The 24,315-nt window shown below is 47.3% G+C and overlaps 1 protein-coding gene across 6 annotated transcripts in view; it reads left to right on the plus strand.

Annotated features, from left to right (window-relative positions):
- The first annotated feature begins 317 nt into the window (after positions 1–317).
- The window catches only part of BUB1B (BUB1 mitotic checkpoint serine/threonine kinase B), a 30,867-nt gene continuing 6,869 nt past the window's right edge, over positions 318–24,315 (plus strand). The window contains exons 1-17 of one of the 6 annotated variants that reach the window (XM_075613363.1): positions 318–412; positions 3,765–3,914; positions 5,108–5,167; positions 7,123–7,267; positions 7,833–8,029; positions 13,273–13,442; positions 14,167–14,366; positions 14,649–14,746; positions 15,158–15,375; positions 15,662–15,774; positions 17,546–17,685; positions 18,152–18,204; positions 19,941–20,004; positions 20,688–20,787; positions 21,761–22,047; positions 22,805–22,944; positions 24,159–24,299. In XM_075613363.1, coding sequence (XP_075469478.1) covers positions 3,775–3,914; positions 5,108–5,167; positions 7,123–7,267; positions 7,833–8,029; positions 13,273–13,442; positions 14,167–14,366; positions 14,649–14,746; positions 15,158–15,375; positions 15,662–15,774; positions 17,546–17,685; positions 18,152–18,204; positions 19,941–20,004; positions 20,688–20,787; positions 21,761–22,047; positions 22,805–22,944; positions 24,159–24,299 — 2,266 coding nt within the window. In that variant the 5' untranslated portion in view covers positions 318–412; positions 3,765–3,774. Of the gene's footprint in view, positions 413–580; positions 604–645; positions 667–2,829; positions 3,194–3,764; positions 3,915–5,107; positions 5,168–7,122; positions 7,268–7,832; positions 8,030–13,272; positions 13,443–14,166; positions 14,367–14,648; positions 14,747–15,157; positions 15,376–15,661; positions 15,775–17,545; positions 17,686–18,151; positions 18,205–19,940; positions 20,005–20,687; positions 20,788–21,760; positions 22,048–22,804; positions 22,945–24,158; positions 24,300–24,315 lie in introns of those variants that run through there. The other 5 variants (XM_075613358.1, XM_075613360.1, XM_075613361.1 and 2 more) reach the window with 5 other exon arrangements.

The following is a 24,315-nucleotide window of genomic DNA, read 5'->3' on the forward strand; positions in this document are numbered from 1 at the left end:
GGTGGCCTGTGATGTCGCTCACATGAGGTGGCACTCACAGGAAATAAGTGTCACTTACATGAGGTAACTCTTCCTCACTCCCCAGCATTAATAACTTGGCAACGTCATTAATATATCAGTACTGAAGCCAATAATGTAACAATGTATATCAATACCACTAATATCTCTTCCCTGGGCCTCTAGTCTGTACAATGATTAACCACAAAGCTAATATCAGATACCGGGCTACAAACTACAACTCCCATGATGCTTCAGTTTTAATCTCAAGCACCCGTGGTCTCTTGAAGCCAATAAGCAGAGAGGAGACGCTCACGGGCACCAATGGGAGCACAGCCAGCCGTCCAATGAGAGGGCGGCAGTTGCAGTTTTAAATCTGGTCTGTGGTGAGAGGAGTGAGCGGCGGGAGCTGGAGGTGAGTGTGTGCTGGGGGAGTAACAAGAGGAGGTGAGTGTGTGCTGGGGAAGTAACAAGAGGAGGTGAGTGTGTGCTGGGGGAGTAACAAGAGGAGGTGAGTGTGTGCTGGGGAGTAACAAGAGGAGGTGAGTGTGTGCTGGGGGAGTAACAAGAGGAGGTGAGTGTGTGCTGGGGGAGTAACAAGAGGAGGTGAGTGTGTGCTGGGAAGTAACAAGAGGAGGTGAGTGTGTGCTGGGGAAGTAACAAGAGGAGGTGAGTGTGTGCTGGAGGATGTGAGTGGGTGCGGCAGGAGATGTGTGTGTGTGTGGTGGGGGAGTGACAGCATGAAGATGTGGGTGCTGGGGGAGTGACAGCAGGGGGATGTGAGTGGATGCTGGGTGCGGGAGGAGGTGTGTGCGGGAGAGGAGGTGTGTGCGGGAGGAGGTGAGTGGGTGCTGGATGCAGGAGGAGGTGTGTTCTGGGTGCAGGAGGAGGTGAGTGTGTGCTGGAGGATGTGAGTGAGTGCTGGGTACGGGAGGATGTGAGTGTGTGCTGGCTGCAGGAGGATGATTGTGTTCTGGGTGCAGGAGGATGTGAGTGGGTGCTGGGGGAGTGACAGCAGGAGGATGTGAGTGGATGCTGGGTGCGGGAGGAGGTGAGTATGTGCTCATCTCAGGTAGAGCAGCCCTATCCCTGGGTGTGACCCATTTGCTTCTATATGTCCGGCAGAGTTGAGGCCTACACGTGTCTCTACTTAGGAATGGGCCTCACTCATTGGGGGGGGGGGGGGGTTGGGGTGTCATTAATTTGGAGGATGGGGAGAGTGTTTCCATATCCAGTAACGGGAGTAGCTGCCTAATTCTGCATATAATAGCAGTGTCATATCATACTGCAGTGATGATCCCATTGTTTGAAGTTTACAATCAACTCGTGTGTGTGTATATGTGTATATGTATATATATATATATATGTGTATGTATGTATGTATATATATATATATATTTTTTTTTTTTTTTATTGGACTAACAATTTATGTCATAGGACAAGCTTTCGAGAGTTCACCTCTCTTCTTCAGGTCAAGCAATACTGATATACAAAGGATTCAATGGCTAATACTGTGTAGAGAGAGGGGGGGGGAAAACCCACAGATATTTACTGTAGATAAGGTAGGGTGTTAAGTGTTTGAAGCCAGGGGACAGTGTCAAAGGCCTCGGTCCCGCTGCGCTCGTTGGCGCGGGCGGCGGGTCGCGAGTTCCCCACCAGCAGGGGAATCCTCGCGAGCCGGTCCCGGTCCCCACTGGCTGCACAGCTGATTACACGCTGTAGCGCGTCAGCGGTGCGCTGAGATACACAGATCGCGGTCTGTGTATCTCAGCGCACCGCCTGTCAGCAGCGCAGGTGCGCTGACTCTGGGAGCGGGGCCTTAGCCAAAGAAAGGTGGGGAGGGGAAGGGATGCTGGGGGGGCCGAGGGAGAAAGTGTGGATAAGAATAGAGGCTATTCTTATCCACACTTTCTCTCCCCCCCCAGCATCCCTTCCCCTCCCCACCTTTCTTTGACACTGTCCCCTGGCTTCAAACACTTAACACCCTACCTTATCTACAGTAAATATCTGTTGTTGTTTTTTTTTTCTCCCCTCTCTCTACACAGTATTAGCCATTGAATCCTTTGTATATCAGTATTGCTGACCTGAAGAAGAGAGGAGAACTCTCGAAAGCTTGTCCTATGACATAAATTGTTAGTCCAATAAAAAAGGTATCACCTAATACTGGAGAACTCATTTATTCTGCACTATCGCAACTGGACTAACACGGCTATTTTCTGGTGTGTGTGTGTGTGTGTGTGTGTGTGTGTGTGTGTGTGTGTGTGTGTATATACAGTGGTTGACAAATCACCAAAAAAATGTACTCGCCACCTAGTACCAAACGTGTGCTGCTTGGGCCAATATTTACTCGCCCGGGGGTTAAATCCACTCGCCCGGGGCGAGCAAATGTATAGGTTTGTCGAACACTGTGTATGTATATATATATATTGCACAAGATCCATGTGCACGTATGACAATAATAGATAAAGAACATACATTACCCAAACCAAGACATGGTGAAGTAACGGCCTCTGGGAGCATTAGCTTATAAGGGTATCATGTAAAAATGTTTTTCAGGCAAAAGGTGACACACTGTGCTCATTTGCATGTCATTTCGCAGAATTCCTTGCCGCAGTGGAAGCACTGTATGCTAGGTGGTAATGGTGAAAGGCAGGTTGTAGATTTGTCTAAGGTCCTGATTATACCAAGTGCGGCAGCGCTATGCTGTGACATCCCCAAGCACTGCCGCCGAGCAGCATCTTTATTTATACCGGGGGGGTGGGGGGGGAGTGCTCATTGGCTGAACCGCTCACGTGACATGGCCGTCGCCAGAAAAAAACTATTTTTACAGTTTCTTCCCCAGCCGACCGTTGCCAGCGGTATGAGCAGTTTCAATGGATTTACGCATCTTGTTTTGGCGCCGCTACATGCAACGGTATAATCTATCCTAAGGCCTCAATTATACCACAAACTGCGGAGCTGCAAAGCGATCCGGTGACGTCATCGCAGCAGCGCTACAAGTGCACATGCAGAAGGGATTTCTAGCGCTACTGCAGGGAGACATGCACAGTCCTTCACTTCCTGGTTTGGTGAAGCTGCACTGTGATTGGTCATGCAAATCATGTGATGCGGTCGTAGTGTGAAAAAAAACGAAATCGCAAATCTCCTCGAGACGACAAACGCTCTGCAGTACGTAGCGCCGCTTACGTCGCGCTTGGTATGTACACTCTTCATGGTTTTGTTTCATTTGTTTTTCATGCGCGCTACGTCACCGGATCGCTCGGCAGTTTTTGCTATTATTGAGGCCTAAGACTACGGCCTCAGTGTGCCTGGCGGTGCGTGCGCTCATTTCTGCCGCGGTCTGTAGGGGAGAAGTGGTATGCGTGTGGGGGCGTGGCCATGATGGAGGGGCACGGCCATGGCGGGGCATATCTGCCATTCTATTGGCTGCCCGCCGACCGCGGCACGGGAAGATAACATTCTTGTCTTCCCTGCCACGTACGTGTTGCAGCGCTTTGTGCACCGACATGCACACGGCCACTGGGGCCTGCCCCATAGAGGGCTGTGCTGTGGTGTGTGGAGCGCACGCTGCAGCGGCCACAGGGGCCTGCCCCATAGAGGGCTGGGCTGTGGTGTGTGGAGCGCACGCCGCAGCGGCCACTGAGGACCTGGCCTAAAACATGTGACCGTGCCCCCCCCAGGTTCGATTTCCGTATGAAAAATAATGTGAAATAAAGTGAGTAGTGGGATTGCTGCTTTAATCGCCTTTCCCTACCCATTCCTCGCAGGAAACCCACCATGGCACAGGCTGGGGATGAGTGGGAGCTGAGCAAAGAAAATGTGCAGCCCCTGCGCCAGGGCAGAGTTATGTCCACTCTGCAGGAAGTCCTGTCTCAGCAAGAGAGCGCCAGCTACACTCCCATCCAGCAACAGAAGCAGTAAGTGCAGCGCCGTTACAGAGCCGAGCAAACATTGCTGTGTCTCGGGATTTACATGGAAATGTTTAAACCAGGGGTGGGCAACCTGCGGCTCTTTCAGCACCTACATGCGGCTCTCCTCCGTCCGCAGGCTGTCGCTCCCCAGCTGCTGCCTCTCCCTCACTGTGCTGCCATTGGCTGTGGGGGGGCCCGGCCGGCGGTGGGCAGGCCTCTTGTTGCTGCCGGGCATTTCCCCAGCTGCCTCCTATACTGTCCCACACCGGGCCTCTCTGTGACCGGCATGAGAGGCCCGGTGTGAGACAGTGCAGGAGTTAATGTCAATGCATATATAGTATATACCCATTAGTGTGTGTGTTTGTGGGGGTGTAATATTCATGCAGGTGCTGTATGTTAATGCGTATACAGTATATACCTATGTGTGTGTGTGTGTGTGTGTGTGTGTGTGTAATATTCATGCAGGTGTTGCGGCTCTCTGACTATTTTGGACACAATTTTATTTTTATTTTTGGCTCCTCTTCCTTCAAAGGTTGAATTATTTTTAAATACATTAACTTATTTGTTTATTTTTTTTTTAAAGTTACAATCCTCGCCATTTTCTTTCTATTAGACATGACACTGCCCTCGGCTCCCTTTCATCCTAGACAGGACTGAACACTTTAGACCAGGGGTGGGCAAATCTTCCCCCCCCCCCCCACCCCCCCCAAGGGCCCCCAACAGGTCAGGTTTTCAGGATATTTCTGCTTCAGCACAGGTGGCTCAATCGGTGATTGAGGTGGCTCACCAGTGATTGATTGAGCCACCTGTGCTGAAGCAGGGATATCCCAGAAACCTGACCTGTTGGTGGCCCTTGAGGACTGGACTTGCCCACCCCTGCTTTAGACCAAATCCGTATTGTATAAATTGCATACATACAGTGAAAGGTAAGACTCTTATCCCTGATGGAAGTCCCAGTCGCGACACAGAAACCCTAATGCAGGAAGTTCCTTCTCTCAATCGGACATTGCCCCGAAGTATTCTCTATGCTAAGACTGGACTGGACACATCGGGACAAGACTGTGAGCTATTCACTTTATCGTCCTGTGCCTCAGGCAACAGACATACTGAAAGATCTACAGAGCAGGAACGTGAAGTGCAGTGGCGGGGTCAGTAATTCTATGGAAAGGTACACTATTTATTTATTTATTTGTTTATAGGGCTTTTGAAATAGAAATCCGCTTCTACACTGGTGAAGATCCCCTGGATGTTTGGGACAGGTAGGTGTTTTGCTGTTTGGAGGGTGAGAAATCTTTGCACACAAGCAGCGTCCGCCTTTCAGTCATTCTGCAGAGTCTTTTGCTAGAGTCGGTTTCTGCTTCATAAAAATCTTTGCGTAGTTGCTGTTTATAACTCATGTATGTATATCTTTATTTACACAGCGCTTCCCAGCAGTAATACTTGTGATATAATAATATAACACACAGTGCGAATAAGCACTTCAGACATGAAAGTAACATTAGGAAAAGCAGTCCCTGTCCCGAAGAGCTTACAATCTAAGTGGGAAGAGGTTACAGAGACAGTAAGAAGGTGTTCTGTTAAGTGCGCCTGCAAGGGGCCAAGGTCGATGCATATGAGATGTACTGTATCAGCCAACGGAGCTACCCATATGCTTTGTTAAAGAGATGTTTTAAGAAAGGCCCTAAAGATGGAGAGAGGGGGTGCCAGTCAGATATTGAGGGGCAGGGCATTTCAGAGGTATGGGGCAGTGAGTGAAAGAGGTTTTAGGCGGGAGAGGGCTTTAGATACTAAAGGGGTAGACCGAAGACCTCCTTGAGCAGAACGCAAGAGTCGGGCAGGTTTATAGTGAGAAATTAGGGCTGAGATGTAAGGAGGGGCAGAGGAGTGTATAGTGAGATGTAAGGAGGGGCAGAGGAGTGTATAGTGAGATGTAAGGAGGGGCAGAGAAGTGTATAGTGAGATGTAAGGAAGGGCAGAGGAGTGTATAGTGAGATGTAAGGAGGGGCAGAGGAGTGTATAGTGAGATGTAAGGAGGGGCAGAGAAGTGTATAGTGAGATGTAAGGAAGGGCAGAGGAGTGTATAGTGAGATGTAAGGAGGGGCAGAGGAGTGTATAGTGAGATGTAAGGAGGGGCAGAGGAGTGTATAGTGAGATGTAAGGAGGGGCAGAGGAGTGTATAGTGAGATGTAAGGAGGGGCAGAGGAGTGTATAGTGAGATGTAAGGAGTGGCAGAGGAGTGTATAGTGAGATGTAAGGAGGGGCAGAGGAGTGTATAGTGAGATGTAAGGAGGGGCAGAGGAGTGTATAGTGAGGTGTAAGGAGGGGCAGAGGAGTGTATAGTGAGATGTAAGGAGGGGCAGAGGAGTGTATAGTGAGATGTAAGGAGGGGCAGAGGAGTGTATAGTGAGATGTAAGGAGGGGCAGAGGAGTGTATAGTGAGATGTAAGGAGGGGCAGAGGAGTGTATAGTGAGATGTAAGGAGGGGCAGAGGAGTGTATAGTGAGATGTAAGGAGGGGCAGAGGAGTGTATAGTGAGATGTAAGGAGGGGCAGAGGAGTGTATAGTGAGATGTAAGGAGGGGCAGAGGAGTGAATAGTGAGATATTAGGGTGAGGTGTAAGGAGAGGCAGAGGAGGGTATAGCGAGAAATTAGGGCTGAGGTGTAAGGAGGGGCAGAGGAGTGTATAGTGAGATGTAAGGAGGGGCAGAGGAGTGTATAGTGAGATGTAAGGAGGGGCAGAGGAGTGTATAGTGAGATGTAAGGAGGGGCAGAGGAGTGTATAGCCTTAAAAGGAGGCGAATAATTGTGACGGTAATACTGGATTTGATAGGAAACCAGGAGAGGGATTTCAGCAGGGGAGACGCTGAGACAGATTTAGGAGAGCGTAACGTGAATAGTAAACGTTCAAGGGACAGGTTTGGGGTCACCCCACGTATGGAATGGTCTTTGTTAGTTGAGGCATGGAACAGCATCCCAGCAGAGAAGGTCAGAACAGGTGGAGAAACGGCATTTAAAAAGCTGTAACATTAGGACAGTGATGTGATTACCTCCAGCTGGTACACCCAGCCCTGTTTCGCCTGATTTTTGTCTTTTATTTAGTCTTTGCATTGTAGTAAATGTATATAAATATGGGGGTGTCACTTTGGATGCAACCCAAACAGCGACGGGGTTCGTGATCCCAAACACCCTGATTTTCCAATGTAATCCACACTAGGTACATCAAATGGGCAGAGCAGGCGTTCCCCCAGGGCGGGAACGAGAGCAACCTGTGCCCGTTACTGGAGAGAGTTGTCAAGATATTCCACGAGGAGAAGCGCTATTATGGAGATCTGCGCTTTCTCAAGCTTTGCCTCAAATTTGTGAGTATGAATTCTTGGGGGCCCCGGTAGAACCAGACGTTCTTCGCCCACCCATTACTATAGTCAAAGCCATCGTCTGGTGAAATGAAAGACCATACCGTTTAAAAAAGAATCTTCCATGAGAAGAAAGACCATACAGTTTGAATACTTCTCATGAAAGATTCTTTATTTTTAATCTAAAAAACGGGTCAATAAAATGCTAATAAACAGTTGTAAACTGAAAGTAAATGACATACGTATCAATCAGATTTTCTTTGCGTCTTCCATGGCCGTGAATGTTATAATCCATTTATTGCGCTGTGGGAGGTTAACTGGGGGGATCCCTGAAAAAGATATTTGGTAACGGAGAACGTTTCACTGTTCCAATCATTTTAGTTTGTGTTCTGCGCTCTGATGATTGAAAGAGGTTATTAAGTGCTATACTGTACTGTTATAAATTATATGTAACAGAAACCCGTCGGTTTATTTAACATGAATTCTACTGCAGCAATAGTGTTTTTAAGACTGTAGGATAAGTGAGTGAAGTTTCACAGCCTCAATGAATGTTTCTGCCTTGTGTTTGTAGGCACATTTCTGCTCCGAGCCGCTGGAAGTGTACAGTTACTTGCACAGCCAAGGAATCGGTATCTCATTTGCCCTGCTCTACATCACGTGGGCGGAACAGTACGAGTCCCGGGGCAATTTCAAGAAGGCAGACTCCATTTTCCAGGAGGGTATCCAACACAAAGCAGAACCCATGGACAAACTGGAGGTCCATCACCGGTAAGAAACCTGCCTTATAAATTGTATTGTATGTCTTTATTTATATAGCGCCATTAATGTACATAGCGCTTCACAGCAGTAATACACGTGGTAATCCAATAAATAACAGATAATATAAATAACAGATCATGGGAATAAGTGCTTTAGACATTAAGGAAGAGGAGTCCCTGCTCCGAGGAGCTTACAGTCTAATTGGTAGGTAGGGAGAACGTACAGAGACAGTAGGAGGGAGTTCTGGTAAGTGTGTCTGCAGGGGGCCAAGCTTTATGTATCGTGTGTTCAGAATATCCACAGTGCTATTCATATGCTTCTTTAAGCAAGTGTGTCTTAAGGTGGGTCTTAAAGGTGGATAGAGAGGGTGCTAGTCGGGTACTGAGGGGAAGGGCATTCCAGAGGTGAGGGGCAGTCAATGAAAAAGGTTTAAGGCGGGAGAGGGCTTTAGATACAAAGGGGGTAGAAAGAAGACATCCTTGAGAAGAACGCAAGAGTCTGGATGGTGCATAACGAGAGATTAGGGCTGAGATGTAAGGAGGGGCAGCAGAGTGTAAAGCTTTAAAAAAGTGAGGAGAAGAATGGAGTGTGAGATGCGGGATTTGATCGGAAGCCAGGAGAGGGATTTCAGGAGGGGAGATGCTGAGACAGATCTAGGAAAGAGTAGAGTGATTCTGGCAGCAGCATTTAGGATAGATTGTAGGGGAGACAGGTGAGAGGCAGGAAGGCCGGACAGGAGGAGGTTACAGTAATCAAGACGGGAGAGAATGAGGGCCTGAGTCAGAGTTTTAGCAGTCGAGCAACAGAGGAAAGGGCGTATCTTTGTTATATTGCGGAGGAAAAAGCGACAGGTTTTAGAAATGTTTTGAATGTGAGGGGCAAATGTGAGAGAGGAGTCGAGTGTGACCCCAAGGCAGCGTGCTTGGGCTACTGGGTGAATAATCGTAGTTCCAACAGTAATGTGGAAGGAGGTAGTAGGGCCAGGTTTGGGAGGAAGTATGAGGAGCTCTGTTTTAGCCATGTTGAGTTTAAGGCGGCGGAGGGCCATCCAGGATGATATAGCAGAGAGACATTCAGAAACTTTGGTTTGTACAGCAGGTGTAAGTCAGGTGTTGAGAAATATATTTGTGTGTCGTCAGCATAGAGGTGATAATTAAACCCAAAAGATGTTATTAGGTCACCTAGAGAGAGTGTATACAGAGAAAAGAGAAGAGGTCCCAGGACAGAGCCCTTGGGTACCCCCACAGAGAGATCAATAGAGTAGGTGTTAGCAGAAGAGACACTGAAAGTACGATGGGAGAGGTAGGATGAGATCCAGGATAGAGCTTTGTTCCGAATGCCAAGAGTATGGAGAATGTGAAGGAGAAGAGGGTGGTCCACGGTGTCAAATGCTGCAGAGAGGTCGAGTAATATGAGCAGAGTGTAATGACCTCTGTCTTTGGCAGCATGGAGGTCGTCAGTTATTTTAGTGAGGGCTGTTACCGTGGAGTGAGCAGTGCGGAAGCCAGATTGTAGAGGGTCTAGGAGAGAATAGGTGTTGAGAAAATGGAGCAAGCGAGAGAATACAAGACGTTCAAGGAGTTTAGAGGCAAAAGGCAGGAGGGAGACAGGTCGATAGTTAGAAAGACAGGTAGGGTCAAGCTTGCTGTTTTTGAGTAATGGTATGACTGTTGCATGTTTTGAAGGAGGATGGAAAGGTTCCAGAGCAGAGGGAGGAGTTAAAAATGTGTGTGAGCGTAGGGATTATAGTAGGAGCAAGAGGTTTTAGGCGATGGGAGGGAATGGGGTCAAGAGGGCAAGTGGTAGAGGGAGAAGTGGCGATCAACAGCGACACATCCTCCTCTGAGACAGTGGAAAAAGAGTCAAGGAAGGCAGGAGGAGAGTTAGGAAGAGGTGTAGGATGGGAAGAAGAAACAGAGGGGATGTTCTGACGTATGGATTCCACCTTTTCCTTAAAATAGTCAGCAAAGTCTTGAGCGGAGATGGAGGAAGGAGAGGCAGCTGAGGGTGGTTTGAGTAGAGTATCAAAGACAGAGAATAGTCGGCGTGGGTTAGACTTGTGCATGTTGATTAGAGTAGAAAAGTAGGCTTGTTTAGCTTGCGAGAGGGCAGAGTTGAAACAGGATAGCATAAATTTGTAGTGAAGGAAGTCTGCGAGAGTATGAGATTTCCTCAAGAGGCGTTCAGAGGAACGAGTGGAGGAACGCAGCATGCGCGTGTGGGAATTTAACCAGGGTCTAGGGTTAAAAGGGTGAGGGCGGCAGAGAGAAAGCGGGGCATGTAGATCAAGAGACGAGGACAAGACAGAGTTGTAGTTCCTGACCAGGTTGTCAGGGTCTGTAGCAGGGCTGAGAGAGGAGAGAGAGAAGCGTAAAGTGGACTCAAAGTCAGGTAAGTGAATAGAGCGCAGGTTTCTGCAGAACCGGGGGGTAGATGGAGGTGGAGAAGGGGAGAAGCGAGATAGAGAGAATGAGATGAGATGATGTCAGAGAGAGGAAATGGAGAAATCGGAGAGAGAGAAGTTTTTAGTGAAAACCAGGTCTAAGTAGTGGCCATCCTTGTGGGTGCTGGCTGCAGTCCACTGTTGAAGGCCAAAAGAAGAGGTTAGAGAAAGAAAGCGGGAAGCCCAAGGGAGAGAGGGGTCATCAATGTGGCAATTGAAGTCCCCAAGGAGAAGAACAGGGGAGTCTGAGGAGAGGAAGAAAGAGAGCCAGGATTCAAAGTGAGAGAGAAAGGCAGAAGGGGGATGAGTAGAGGTAGGTGGGCGATAGATGACCGCCACATGAACAGGGAGAGGAGAGAAGATCTGGACAGTGTGAACCTCAAAGGAGGGAACGGCAAGAGAGGGGGGAATAGGAAGAGTTCAGTAACGGCAGAGAGAGGAGAGCAGGAGCCCCACACCTCCACCCCTGCCATCAGGGCGCGGAGTGTGGGAGAAGGAAAGGCCACCATAAGAGAGGGCAGCTTCCAGAGCAGAGTCAGACTGAGTGAGCCAGGTCTCAGTTATTGCAAAGAGAAGCAGGGAGTGAAAGAGAAAGAAGTCATGTACAGAGAGGAACTTGTTAGAGAGGGAGCGAGCATTCCAAAGGGCACAGGAGAAAGGGAGAGAGGAGGAAGGGTGGCAGGGGATGGGTAATGAGGTTGGAGGGGTTGACACCAGAAGGAGTAGAAGTTGTATGTGGGAGGCGAGGACGAGAGCAAGTAGAAATAAGGCAGGGGCCAGGATTGGGAGAGATATCCCCAGAAGCAAGGTGGAGAAGCATGGATAGAAAGAGGATGTGTGAGGGTGATTTGTAGGGGTGTGTTTTAGTGCAGGGTGTATAGCTGTGTGGTGACAGAGGACGCAGGTAAGAAAGGAGTTCATGTGAACTGAGAAGTGGGGAAGAAAGGAGAGATGGAGATATATGAATAGAGTTAGAGACATAAGGAGACTGGTGGAAGGAAGTGCATAATTTGAAAATAAGTGAGGTTGCAGCAAATATAAAAAATAAAGGCGGCATCACAGCAATAGTTAAGTGTTGAGATGTGCAGTCTTAGATGATATCCTCTTTTCCAACGTAGATCAAAAGCAGGAATCAGAAGCAGTAGGTGATGTCCACTTTTCCACTTCTTATTAAACTTCCTTTTTAAACTTCATATTCTACTTGAAACATTTCTACTTCCTTTTTAAACTTCATATTCTACTTGAAACATTTCTACTTCCTTTTTAAACTTCATATTCTACTTGAAACATTTCTTCTTCCTTTTTAAACTTCATATTCTACTTGAAACATTTCTACTTAAAAGCATATCTGCTTACAAGCATGGCTGCTAGCAGCAATGGCTGTTAGGAGTTTTCTTATATACTTTTAGAAAGTCACCTGGTTGGCACAACAAACTTAATTAGCACATGTGAGGGTAGTTAAAGCAAATGTTTTTTCTAAGGTGGGTGTTGCCTTGCCTTGCACAAGTGTGAAAGCTGAATTAAATTAAGACACTAGGGGGATGATTTACAGACAGACAATTGGAATATGTTTTTACCTAAATAGAACTAAATACACAGCAGGGGAGGATATCAGGATAGACAGACAATTGGAATATGTTTTTACCTGAGGAAAGAGAAGAGATGAGATGAGTGAGTGATTCAATAGTCTTCCTTCCTTTTTAAACTTCATATTCTACTTGAAACATTTCTACTTACAAGCATATCTGCTTACAAGCATGGCTGCTAGCTAGTTGTATTAATATGCCTGTGAGGATAGCCTACACAGGTCTATTAATATTACACAAAAATAACTGGGTTTGAACTGAACGAGGCTTAAGATATAATAATGTGATTTTATTCCTTAGGATAGGTGAACACACGAATAATACAGTAACAGACAAGAAGTACACTTACTTAGGGGTTGGGAAATGGGAAGTTTGATGTAGCATTTCTCTTCAGCAATCAGGTAATCATTCAGGTGATATCAGCAAACGAAGAACGAAGACAAAGGATATATGGGGAACAGCAGTTTATAAACCTTTTGTCCCTCTATCCTTAACCTTAAGTACCTGTGATTGGTTTTCAATTACCTCCAGCCAATCTTTGATGGGGAAACACATTTTAGTACATGCCCCCCTGCTAGCTGGCACAGGCGCAGTAGAACTCTGGGGTCTCATTTCTGTAGCCCCCCATATACAAATGGAATGCCAGCCAGTCTACCCATCTGGATCTCTAGCAAGATAACCTTTTGTTGGAAGGTGATAAATGGGACACTTAGAGACTGCTCTGGTTTGAGCCTCCTCCGCCCGTAAATCAACAGGGAGGGTGATAAGACCCTTTGAACAATACTTAAGTCCTAGATAAATACAATCGTTACAAGGACTGAGAGCTAGTAATCAGTCAGAAGAAGCACAGAGGAGACCATATAATGGGGTCAGGATCTGTAATTACCCCTGGGGTGGGGGCTGTTCCCCTCTGAGGTTTTTTAGATTTTATTAAGGGCCTTTTATGAGATTATTCCCTTTTACCCTCCGCAGGGGCCACTTAGATTATGTGATAACTGCGTTCCCCATGCTACTTTACAGCTCCGTGATGCTTGTGTGTTAGTCACTGATGGGTGTGTTGCAGTAAAGCGTGTTTGATCGTGAATCTTGTGAGATGAACCAATAGACTTCCATCCTACGCACTGCAATGTGTGGGTAGTTCAGGGACGGTATGGTGCGAAAGCTCTGTGACATTATATAGGGTCCTTGAATACAAGGGATGGCATGTAAACCTTTGCTTCCAGGCAGTTCCAGGCTCGGGTTTCCCGTCAGGTTGTGCAAGGAATCTCCGAGGGAACGGAGGCCGAGGACTCTGACGTCCCGGACCCGCAGCGCAGCTCCCTGGCGGATCTGAAGTCCAGAGGGAAGAACAAAGCAAGAGCCCCAGTCAGCCGCGTGGGAGACGCCATAAAACGTACGTGTTCAAGGCGACCTGTAACTCGGAAGGGAAAGTGTAAGCAGCACTGTCCTGGAATGGGAAGAACCTCATTTAAAAGCCATTTACCAACTGGCCAACTGGCTGTTTTCTTTCCTAATTTTTCTACCATAATATGTAGAGTTGACTTAACAACAAAGGATTGCAAAGCAAAATGTTTCATTGTAATACCAAGAACGTGTGTGTTCTGCAGTGGGGCTTCCCTGGGGATGTAGTGCTGCCTAACAACGAAATCAGTCCGCCCAAGAGCCCAGAGCACACATTGCTTTAGAATATACCAAAACATCCTTTTTGTTATTTATTAAAACCAAAGTGTCAATCCCACTAGACCTTCGGGTCCTAACGAAAGTCCTGATGGACCGAAACGGGTTTTTCGTATTAAGAAGATTTGTCGCTTCTAAAAGACCGCGTGCGCTATTCTTTTCTGCGGAAGAGGTATATAGGGAGGTTGGTCTAATGGTTATCAGTATTTGAAGTGGTGAGTATGGTTCAGATCCCGCGTCCTTGTGACCTTGAGTATGCCACTTTACCCTGTAAGACTATAATTTCCACGGGACTGGGGGCTTCTTCCTACAAAAACTTCTGTGCCGCGCAGCATGTAATATTATTTATAAAGCATTTATAACGTGAGGCGGTATGTGTTGCCGAGGCCCTCTGGCAGTGAGGTGGTTTAACCCTTACATGAATTGCCCATGTTTTCTAGTCCGTAACCAAGGCCACAGCGCCCAAACTGCTCCCCCGCAGCAGATCCCGGGCCAGTCCCGCATCGCAGTGTTTGATGAGAACGGCGCGGGCCCTGTTCATGCAGAGCTCCCCTCACTAAACCCGCAGCAATGGGTAGCGCCTCCACCAGCGCGGGCAAAGGAAAACGAGCTGAGAGCAGGGCCGTGGAACGCCGGGCGGGTAAGCAACGCGCATACACTGAGAAGACACGGTTACGTGTAGTCGCCCCCCATCCTCGTGTTCTGGTTATCCCTGAAAGCTCGGTGTGTTTGTATTGCACGGTTAATGATCACACCGGTTAATGGCGCGGTCCTATTTATCAGCCTCGCAACATCTTCCATTTCAATGGTTATGTCCCGATTTTTTTTACTAAAAAAGCACCATGATCCCAAGTGCTCCTAGCTAGCATTGCACTGACCAGGCATCGATGTGCGGAGACAATCACCTCTGGTTCTGTTTCAGTCAGGCCGCAGCAGCCACGGGAACCCCGACACGCAGCCTCCCCACACCATGCCCAGCTTCACCCCCTACGTTGAGGAATCGGCCCAGCAGCAAACAGTGTAAGTTTGGGGGTTGTGTGTTTAGAGCGGGTGCAGGTAGGACAGGCGGTTCATGTTGGGTTTCAGGCTTCATTAGGTTGGAATGTAGCAATAAAGGGTCCGCGGTGCTTTACCGCGCTAACCTCCGCTCCGGGAACCTCATGGTTATCCATATATGTACCGCTGAAGTTACTTGATTTAAATCAACCCACTAGGTAAACAAAATGGCTGCTAAATCTCAGGCCAATAGGAAGCTGTAACATCAGTTGTTGTTTCCTATTTGACGGCCAATTACATACCCTTTAAAAACCAGGACGTAATATTGGTAACTTCCCCAGGAAGTATCTCGAGAACCAACCCCTCCCCCACCCCCCCCTCCTTCTTTTAACCCAAATGAGCCACCTAAATAAGTGACCCTCTGCTGCCTCTCAGAACCCCGTGCAAGATTAACCCCGCAATCACCAGTGTCCTGAGTGCCCGTAAACCGGGGAAGGAGGAGGACCCCCTGCAGCGGGTGCAGAACAATGCGCAGGGCAGGGAGGAGAAGGTGATGTACTGCAAGGACAAGGTGTACGCTGGCATGGAGGAGTTCTCCTTTGAGGAGATCAGGGCGGAAATCTACGTCCCAAAAATGCGCAAGAAGAGAGCAGGTACAATGCAGTCGGGTGAATGGGTCTGTGGGGAAATTCTGCTCCAACACGTTGTTATTAAGGTGTCTTTATGGGGGGCTAATTAATAGGGATTACACCCTTAAAAATCAGATAAATTGCAGTGACCCTGCAATTAAAAAAATAAAAAAAAACTTGGGTTACAATCACTTGTTTCTAAAAAGGCTTCTTTCTTGTTTTGTTGGCTTCTTTCAATCAAAGTGCAGTAACTTAAAAGAATATATTTTATGGAATAATTCTAATACCTTTTTTTATGTCCCTTTTGCAGAGGCGCTGGAGGCCAGAGCTCTGCGGAGAAAGGAGATGGAACGGCAGATTGCGGAGATGGAGAAGAAGCTGAAAGAAAAGTCTGTCGGCGCTGAGCAGACCGCGGCACAGCAGGTGCACTATTAATACTTCGCAGCCGAAACCTTCACCCAGAAAGCATTTTTATTTATTTCTTTTTAACTCCATCGCTGCTCTGTGGCACTGGAAGGGTTAATATAACTGTCTATCTTCGCAAATCCAGTGGCCCGATTTTGTATAAAAGAATCCCGGCACCGTTGATGGATGAAACCATGAGATGTCATCGCTCATGGCTTCCTGCTCCATTGCAATGCCACTCCTCTCCCGCTCCCCTTAATATCTCTTACTGTAGGGCTGCTGCCGTTCAGGGAACTATAACCTGCAGCTGAGTAGGGAGGGAAGGAGGAGGGGGTATGAGGCCTTTTATTGGGCCAACAAGTAGTAGATGTTATAAACTTTCCAACCTCGCAGGGTCCTTCATCAGGTCTAACCCTGGGAGATTGGGAAGCTTGTAACATATCATCTACTACTTGTTTGTCCAATACAAGGTATCATACCCCCTCCTCCCTCTCCCTCCTGTGTTACTACAGGGAAGAAAGGACCAGCACGTCCCCCCGCCCTTCTTTGAACTATAACCTGGGTTGGAGGAGATGTGTTCGGAGCTCTGGAAATAGGGGAGAAGCATTCCTGAGTGTCGTGGAAATGGCCAATTACAATAACAATTATGCTTGGGTTTTTGTTTGTTTTTTGTTTTTTTTTATCTGAAACGCATAATTTAAAGAATATAAATAAATGTGGGTGCAATGAATGTACCTTTCATGGAGTAACTATAAGCACCGGTGTACGATTTTACATTCGTGTCAGTACTTTCCAGCATTGCTCATGCAAGGGTAGGCGCTTCTGCTTACTTCCTTTTGCTTTATTTGGAATGCATCACCCATTGGGAATACAAAAAAACCCATTAACAAAAGCAAAATAACTCCATCCCCCTGAAATCTATTGTCCTGTGTGGTACTGAAAAACAAAAGTGCCATCAGTATTCGGAATTGAATGACTCCCGTGAATGACTCCCGATGCTTTAGAGGGGATCGGGAGACAGATTATTCTAAGTATTTCACATGAGTCATTTCAATTTATCACGTAAAGATAATCGCTCTAATGACGAACGAAGAACATATTTTGTGGGACAGATCGCCAGATTGGTGTTGAATAGCCGTTCAGATATAATTGGGACTTGATTGATTTTTTTAAAAGGCTTTTTACTGATGTGAATCATATATTTTTAATTTGCATGTCTGCAAAATTCTCTCCAGGTCTCCCGTCTCTTCTTTTTCCTGAATACCTTTGTCCTAAATAGGCTGTTGGAATAACTGAATTTGAACTCTTCTTTCAAATAATGATTTTAGATTCCCAGCTTAGAGTGTAAGCTTTTCGGGGTAGGAACTCCCTGTCTCCTTTATACAATTGCTGCTTTTTATTTCGGTATAATATCAGGCTGTTTTCCAGTGGTCAGTTTGGTTTGAAAAGTATGAACTACCACTAAAATAACTCTATATACGGTAATTTAAAAAAAATTATTTGCAAGCACACGGTATCATTACTTTTTTTTAATTTATTTTTTATTAACTTATACTTCCACTTCTTCTAAAATTAATTTTGGAATATATACGTATATTGATAACATCAGGGCTAACAAGCGCTGTCCCACACTCTGATCTGTTTTGGAGTCTCTTGGATTTCCTAGTACAACTCCCTTTTTGTAAGCCGCTTTGCCCACTGCCGCTGTTATTGGTAATGGGGTGTATGGTCACCGCTGAGTAAATGTGACGTGTAATGTACGATATAAACCGTTTCTCTTCCCTTGCAGCCGGCACAGGACGAGGGGCCCAGGAGCTTCTCGTGTAACTCGGCGGGAGCTGCAACATGTTCCGAAGCGGAGAGCGGGCAAAGTGCGGCGGAAACACTTCTGAGCAGCGACTCCCCTTGCACTGCTCCCGATGTACCGAGGCAGGTTCATCTGGGTGATACGGCTAATTCTCTCGCTCTCTGTCGTCTGCTCCTTTCCCCCCCCCCCCTTGGTGAAACTCTTTTCAGTGCGCGAGTAACCTGCAGGTGTCGCGCACTCATCGGGTTAATATGGCATTGCCATTTAGCGAACATCTTGCTGTAATAAGGTGGTTTCTAGCACCGCTGCCTCCTGTATATGTGCTTGCGATGTGTGGGCGGTTGGGAAGAGTTATAGGGAGTTTTATCCCGTTTCCTTTCTGGGTTAACCCGTTTTGTTTGTTTTCGGGCAGTAGAATTGTTAGTAAATCTTGCCGTGTAGACACCTCTGCCAGTACAGTACATTGGTTCAATTTACACTTTCTGCTTTTATTTTTAAACAAACTGTTCTGTTAAATGTATCTGGATTGCTTAATATAATCGGTTTAAAAAGTTAAGATTAATGACCTTTCATATTCCCTTTTAATAGCCCGGGGGTCCTGCCAGTGCCACTTGTGCCGCAGAACCTGCCCTCCTCCATGGGTAAGTCCATTATATTTCATTTCTCCCGCCCCCCCCCCCCCCCAGTTTTTGCTGTTGATGGGACCAAGAGTATCTCAGGAGGTGCAGAACCCTGTTATATTGAGCCCCTGGGACCCCTTTTTGGTCCAGAGATACTTGCTGTTATAGGGAGAGGCATAACTTTTTTTTAATTTGGCTGATGTGGCGGCTTCTTATTGGCCAGATTGCTGGGGGAGATTTAACTTGCCATTTAAGTATATTTAAATCACTGGGGTTCCCCCCCCCCCCCCCCCCCCCCCAGCTGAAAATAATGCAGTGTAGCTTCTGGAAGCGGAGGTGGGCGAATTAGTCATCATTTGATCCGCGCCCGGGTGTCCAAAGCAGGATTGGACAGTTAAAAATGTGGGCGGAGTCTCCCGATTCTGCCATCATTCTCAATCCGCACAAATGTCTTCTCATCCGCCCGTGTGAAATTCAATTAGAATTTACAGATCCTGAAATAGGAGGGAGGGATGGACCTACTTTAGTAGCGTCCCAAGTACAATACATATCCCCTCAGACCACCCTCCAAACAGCATGTGGGGAGACATCTGTGCGCTGAACCCTGGGAGATATGCTAATGAGACCTGCAAAGTATATTTAAATTACTCTCACCCCACACTGCCTAAAATATTTCCATACAACCTATACTGCCAATGCAGGTCCTACGGCACCTAGTGAGAAATGGGGTATTGTGACAACAGGACCAGAACCCACGACCTCTGCTATTCAGGCCGCAGCTCTGGCAATGAACGAAACCAGCCACAGGATGGCGCCACTGTCGCTGCTCAGACCTGTGGCTAATCCTATTCGTGGACCCATTTTCCCGGGTCTGGATTTGAACGGCGTCCCGTTGGCCAACTAATTTCATATACAGGCGGGCCCCGCTCATGCGGCGGGTTCCGTTCTTTGGCGGTGCCGCAAAACGGAAATCGCCGAGAAGCGGAATCGCCGGTTTTCTGGGACTTCTTCCGTTCTGCGCATGCGCAAACTCGTTTGTCCCCTTTCTGCGCATGCGCAGACATGGCGGCCCCCTTCTCGGTACCGCTGTATTGGTGTATAAAATAAATGTGACTGGGTTTGCGGATTTTCAGAGACAGTAATAAGCCCGGACTCTGCTTTCTGAGACTGATCCACGACTGACCGGAATGGGCAAACCTGCAGAAAATGTGCCCATCCCTATCTGGGACCCGCTGGTTCCCAACCTTCGGGGGCTTCACAAAACGCGCAGCCAGATTGCTGCTTTAAATCTCCTCACTGACAGTGGGGCAACTCCTGTCCCAAGGGCCACCAACAGGTCAGGTTTCAGGATATCCCAGCTTCAGCACAGGTGGCTCAAACAGGCTCAGTTGTGGACTAGCCAACTCCAGTCATCAAGGACCACTGAAGGGTCAGGGTTTAAGGATATCGACTGAAGACGGGATATCCTGAAACCCTGACCTGTTGGTGGCCCTTGATGACTGGAGTTGGCCACCCTGTACTGACATGCTGGAAAGTATCTTGTGGAGTAGCACTACTTAGTTAATGTTGGCCACAAGGCTTGAAAACATGTTGGCAGAGGTTGGGCGCGCGAATATTATTTTTCTAAAGCCTTTTTGCAAATGCCGTTGGCTTATCTTGTGTGACAGTGTTATCATCTTGTGTGACAGTGTGTTATCATCTTGTGTGACAGTGTGTTTATCTTGTGTCACAGTGTGTCTTCTTGTCCCCTGCCCTAGATTTGTCTGCGACCTTTTCATCTAATGTGCCATTTACCATATTTGATGAGTCTGCATCCAGCGGGTAAGTGGGGACCTCTCCGAGCCTCCGCACCGCACGTGCCATAAATATGGTGCTATTTTTCACGGCAGCCATATGCAAGAACGCATTCCCTGCTTTAACAACCTCACTGCTAGGAGGTCTGGCATAGGCGGGCCGGGCTGCTAAATATACAACATGTCACCTCTAACTCACTATGTCTATTATTTGTATTTAACATTCCTTTGACTTTTTTTTTTCTTTAAATATTGAAAAGTCTGTATTGGGAGCGGGCACATTGTTGTGTGACAGAACATCTCACTTTAAAGCAACAATTACTGCTGCCTGACTGGGTTTTTTTGTTTTGTTTTTTTAATAGAAGAACGATCGGCACTATCCCTCTTTACACAGAATGTATTTTATTTTCCCCGCAAAGAGTTAAAAATTCAGTGTGGTCGCGGTGTCATCTCCCAATGGCATTGCGTTTGCCTATTGGCCACCAGACCGCAGTTACCCCGAATACAGTTGTAGGCAAATACTAGAAATACCAGCGGGTTTTCTGCGTTAAACCGTGAATAGATCGTAACTCGCTCTTTAAGGCTTGGTGGACATGTTCACGGAGCACATGCGAGTATATCGCCTGTGTGTATATGCCGGCACCTTTTTTGTGCCGATTTGATTTTCCAGTTTTGTCATTGGGATGTAACCGGATCTTTCACTGTTTGCAGGCTCTCCCAGAATCAGATGCTCCCCCCTAAACGCCGCACCCTCTCTATTCCTGAAACGAGAGACGGTGCTAAACCCATCAAGGCCACACTCTCCGTCTCGGTAAGAAATATGTCCTGGGATTCTCAAAGATAATGTGTGTGTGTGTGTGTGTGTGTGTGTGTGTGTGTGTGTGTGTGTGTGTGTGTGTGTGTACACACTTCAAAAGCGATGTTCTTGCCACTGGGCTACTCTTTCAACATTTACACACCTATATCTTAAACTGGTCCCTTCTTCCTTGCCCTCCGTGTCTCGTGTTTTTTTTATTTTTATTTTTTTATTTTATCATTCTTTATTTATAATTCTCATTTTTATAACAGTTAACATACAATATAGTATAATACAGTACAATACAACACAACAGTATATTCTAATATCACACACTGACAGTTTAAATGATAAATACGAACAATCACGAAACAAAATATTCGATTTTAAAATAAAATCTAAAAACAAGTCAAGCCCGTCCCAATTGTCCCTATTATTCCCATTTGGGCAGATGATTCCTCTCTCACATCTTTTCATAATATTCTATTAACCGTGAACTCTGACCATGGCCGCCAGAGAAGCTCAAAGTGGTTATTATATGAGTTGTTCCATCCTCATAACCTCCCATATTCTCGACTCCCATTGTCCCATGGTGGGTGCATCCAGCCTTTTCCAGTTGGCAGCGATAGTACATCTCGCTGCATTGAGCATATGTATTAACAGAGATTTCCTAATTCTGTGCCCCTTGACCCCCTTCCCTGTTTAGCAATAAAATACTCGGGTCTTTTGGGATTCTAATCTTGGTAATATTGAAAATCTGCTCTAATATCATATCCCAAAAAACACTTTATTTTCTTACACTTCCACCAAATATGAAGCATTTTCCCCATCTCCCCACATCCCCTCCAGCACTCATCAGACGTTCCTGGATAACATTCGTTCACTTTTTGTGGTTTAAAATACCACCTACATGATCTTATACGCGTTTTCTAAGATATTCGTCGACATCGAGGAAGAGCTGGCATTACTCTCTCTCGTTGTTTTTAAGGATGAGCTTGACGGCATCGAACCCTTGAACGAAGAAGTCCTCTTTGGCAGCTCCGAAGAGAACAAAACCTTGTTTCCGAACCCCGAGGACACCTGCGACTTTGTGCGAGCTGCTCACCTGGCATCGACTCCCTTCCACGGGGCAAACGCTGCACGGGAGGAGTCAGACCTGGGCGCAGAGGAGTCCGTGAAAAGCAACGCGCCTGCGCTGGAGAGGCTGCCCCTGAGAGAGAAGACTCCTGTGTGTGAGGAATCCTACAACCAAACAATCTGCATAAAGAAGCTGAGGTTTGTGGGGGAGGATCTCGCACGAGGCTCGGGCTGAAACTGGCCTGTATATTTGTTTCCACCGTTTAACCTGTAATGCAAAGAATCCGTTTCACCTATGGAAAAAAAAGAAGATATCTCTGGAATACTAACGTACTGTATCAAAAATAAGTCACTTTTTAACTATTTTGTCCAAGGGTGGTCAACTCCAGTCTTCAAGGGCCACCAACAGGTCAGGTTTTCAGGATATCCCTGCTTCGGCACAGGTGATGCAGTCAGCGATTGAGCCACCTGTGCTGAAGCATGGATATTCTGAAAACCTGACCTGTTGGTGGCCCTTGAGGACTGGAGTTGGCCGCCCCGGGCTTAGGCGGTTTGTAAACACGTTGAGCTGAGACTTGGGGAAGAAGTGGCTTCCTCTTGCTGCTCCCTTTTTGTCTGTCACCATGTGTTCAACAAGAGTCTGCACAGGAAAAATCCCTTTCCGCTCTTTCCCTCCCCTTACTGAGTCTCTGATAGGGACAGGATGGCATAAGGGTAAAGAAAAGGCTTGAATGACACAAGTCCCCATTTTAGAGGCCCCCGAAGAAATGCCATTTGTAAGTACCAGAGAAACAGCAACCGCCATATCCTTGCTTTTCCCATAGGCTGCTTGTGAGACGGGGTTCCCCCGCACAGCACCAGTAAAGGATGGCAAACAGTGTCTCTTGTGCACAGCATGCAGCGGAGCCCAGGAAGGGACTTTCATCCGCCCAACTAACGCTCTCTTTGTATTCAGTCCGATTTTAGAGGCAAGCCAAGAGGACACCCGCTCCTCCGTGTCCTCCGTCTCCAGCACGTTCAGTTCCAAGAGCCTGCACGTCCCGGAGAAACTGGAGCTCTTCAATGATGTGATTGGTGTGAGCGAGCAGAGCCTGGGTAAGTCTCCCCTCCCATATCTATCCGCAGCTTTACTGCCGTGTGGTTCCCACATAGGAACATATCTTTCGTTAACCCTCTCACTGCTAGAGGTCTGCAACGCCCGCTGGCAGTTTAAGGGTTAATCTGTGACACAAACTATTATGGTACGTCGCATTATTAGCCCATCTGGCAAATAAAGCAATCTAGACCTTTTCTGTAGATGCCTGTTTAATATGGGAGGAACTGTGCAACAAACGAATAGCATACAGACATAAACTGTATACAAAAGTGTGGAAGGTATGTGCTGGCCGTACTGAGCTTGGCTGCACAGGTTATAGGTCCGCAGGGCCTCTGATGGACTCTCTTTGGAGCAGGGAAATAGTCTTTTTTCTTTCGGGGATTATAGCTCCGTGGGTGAAGCTCATGGTAGCACTTGGCTCACCCCCCAAGAATGTCTACCGAATGCAGTGGCAGGCTGGGTATACTGAGCCGTCCTTTTGTGTAAATGTCATAGCTCGTGGAATTGGCTAACAAGACTGGAGGTGTGTGTGTGTGTGTGTGTGTGTGTGTGTGTGTACCTGCGTTGGGGACGTTCACCGGCTCCCAGCCGGTGGAACTGGATTAGCTGATCAGCCAAGGATTACAATCCGGCCAATTTGGGTGAGCGCCAGTTTAGAAACCAATCCATAACCAGCTGATCCGGTTAAGCTTCGATTTACCCATTGGCAATCACCGCGGTGGACCGCCCTCCAACCCCAAGCAGAGCCACGAATGAAGCTGCAAACATAGACCGAGGAGGAAACGCCGTCCCAGATCAACAGTGCCAGCCTTTTGGCCGCAGACGGCTGGGGCACAAGTGGACAGTCGGCTCAAAGTCCCCCTCTGGGGTTACAAAAAGTGCAAACATTCAATGTACAAACGGGAGAGACGGGTCTGGATGCGGGACGGCTGAGCGCTCGGCCGCCTCCCACTGCCACCATATAACCGACAATGGACAACCGACCCTATAAAGTGAAAATTATGTAAAAATGGCTGCTGGAAACATGACTATACAATGTAATGAAGTCCGTGCTGCTGGTTTGAGACATAGTTGTTGTTACCTCTTTATACATTTGAGATGTGGTATGACACTTTTACTGGGCAACCCTGCTTTTTAAATCATTGGTGGGCTGTATGCCCCTCCAGCACTGAAGCTTTTTGATGCCACCCACGTTTGTACTTTTGTTTTTCAGGCGAGATCCCTAGAGCCGTGCAGGGTGCAAACCTGCGCCGGCAGCTACTGGAGCCGCTGTCTGAACTGTTCAGTTCTTCGGCGGTTCACCATGAGAGTGGTCCAATCCCCATCATGAAGGCGCAGGCAGAGGTGGAGCTGGGTAAGGAAAAGCTTTT

The sequence above is a fragment of the Ascaphus truei genome, chromosome 9, assembly GCF_040206685.1.
Source record: "Ascaphus truei isolate aAscTru1 chromosome 9, aAscTru1.hap1, whole genome shotgun sequence".
Taxonomy (NCBI): domain Eukaryota; kingdom Metazoa; phylum Chordata; class Amphibia; order Anura; family Ascaphidae; genus Ascaphus; species Ascaphus truei.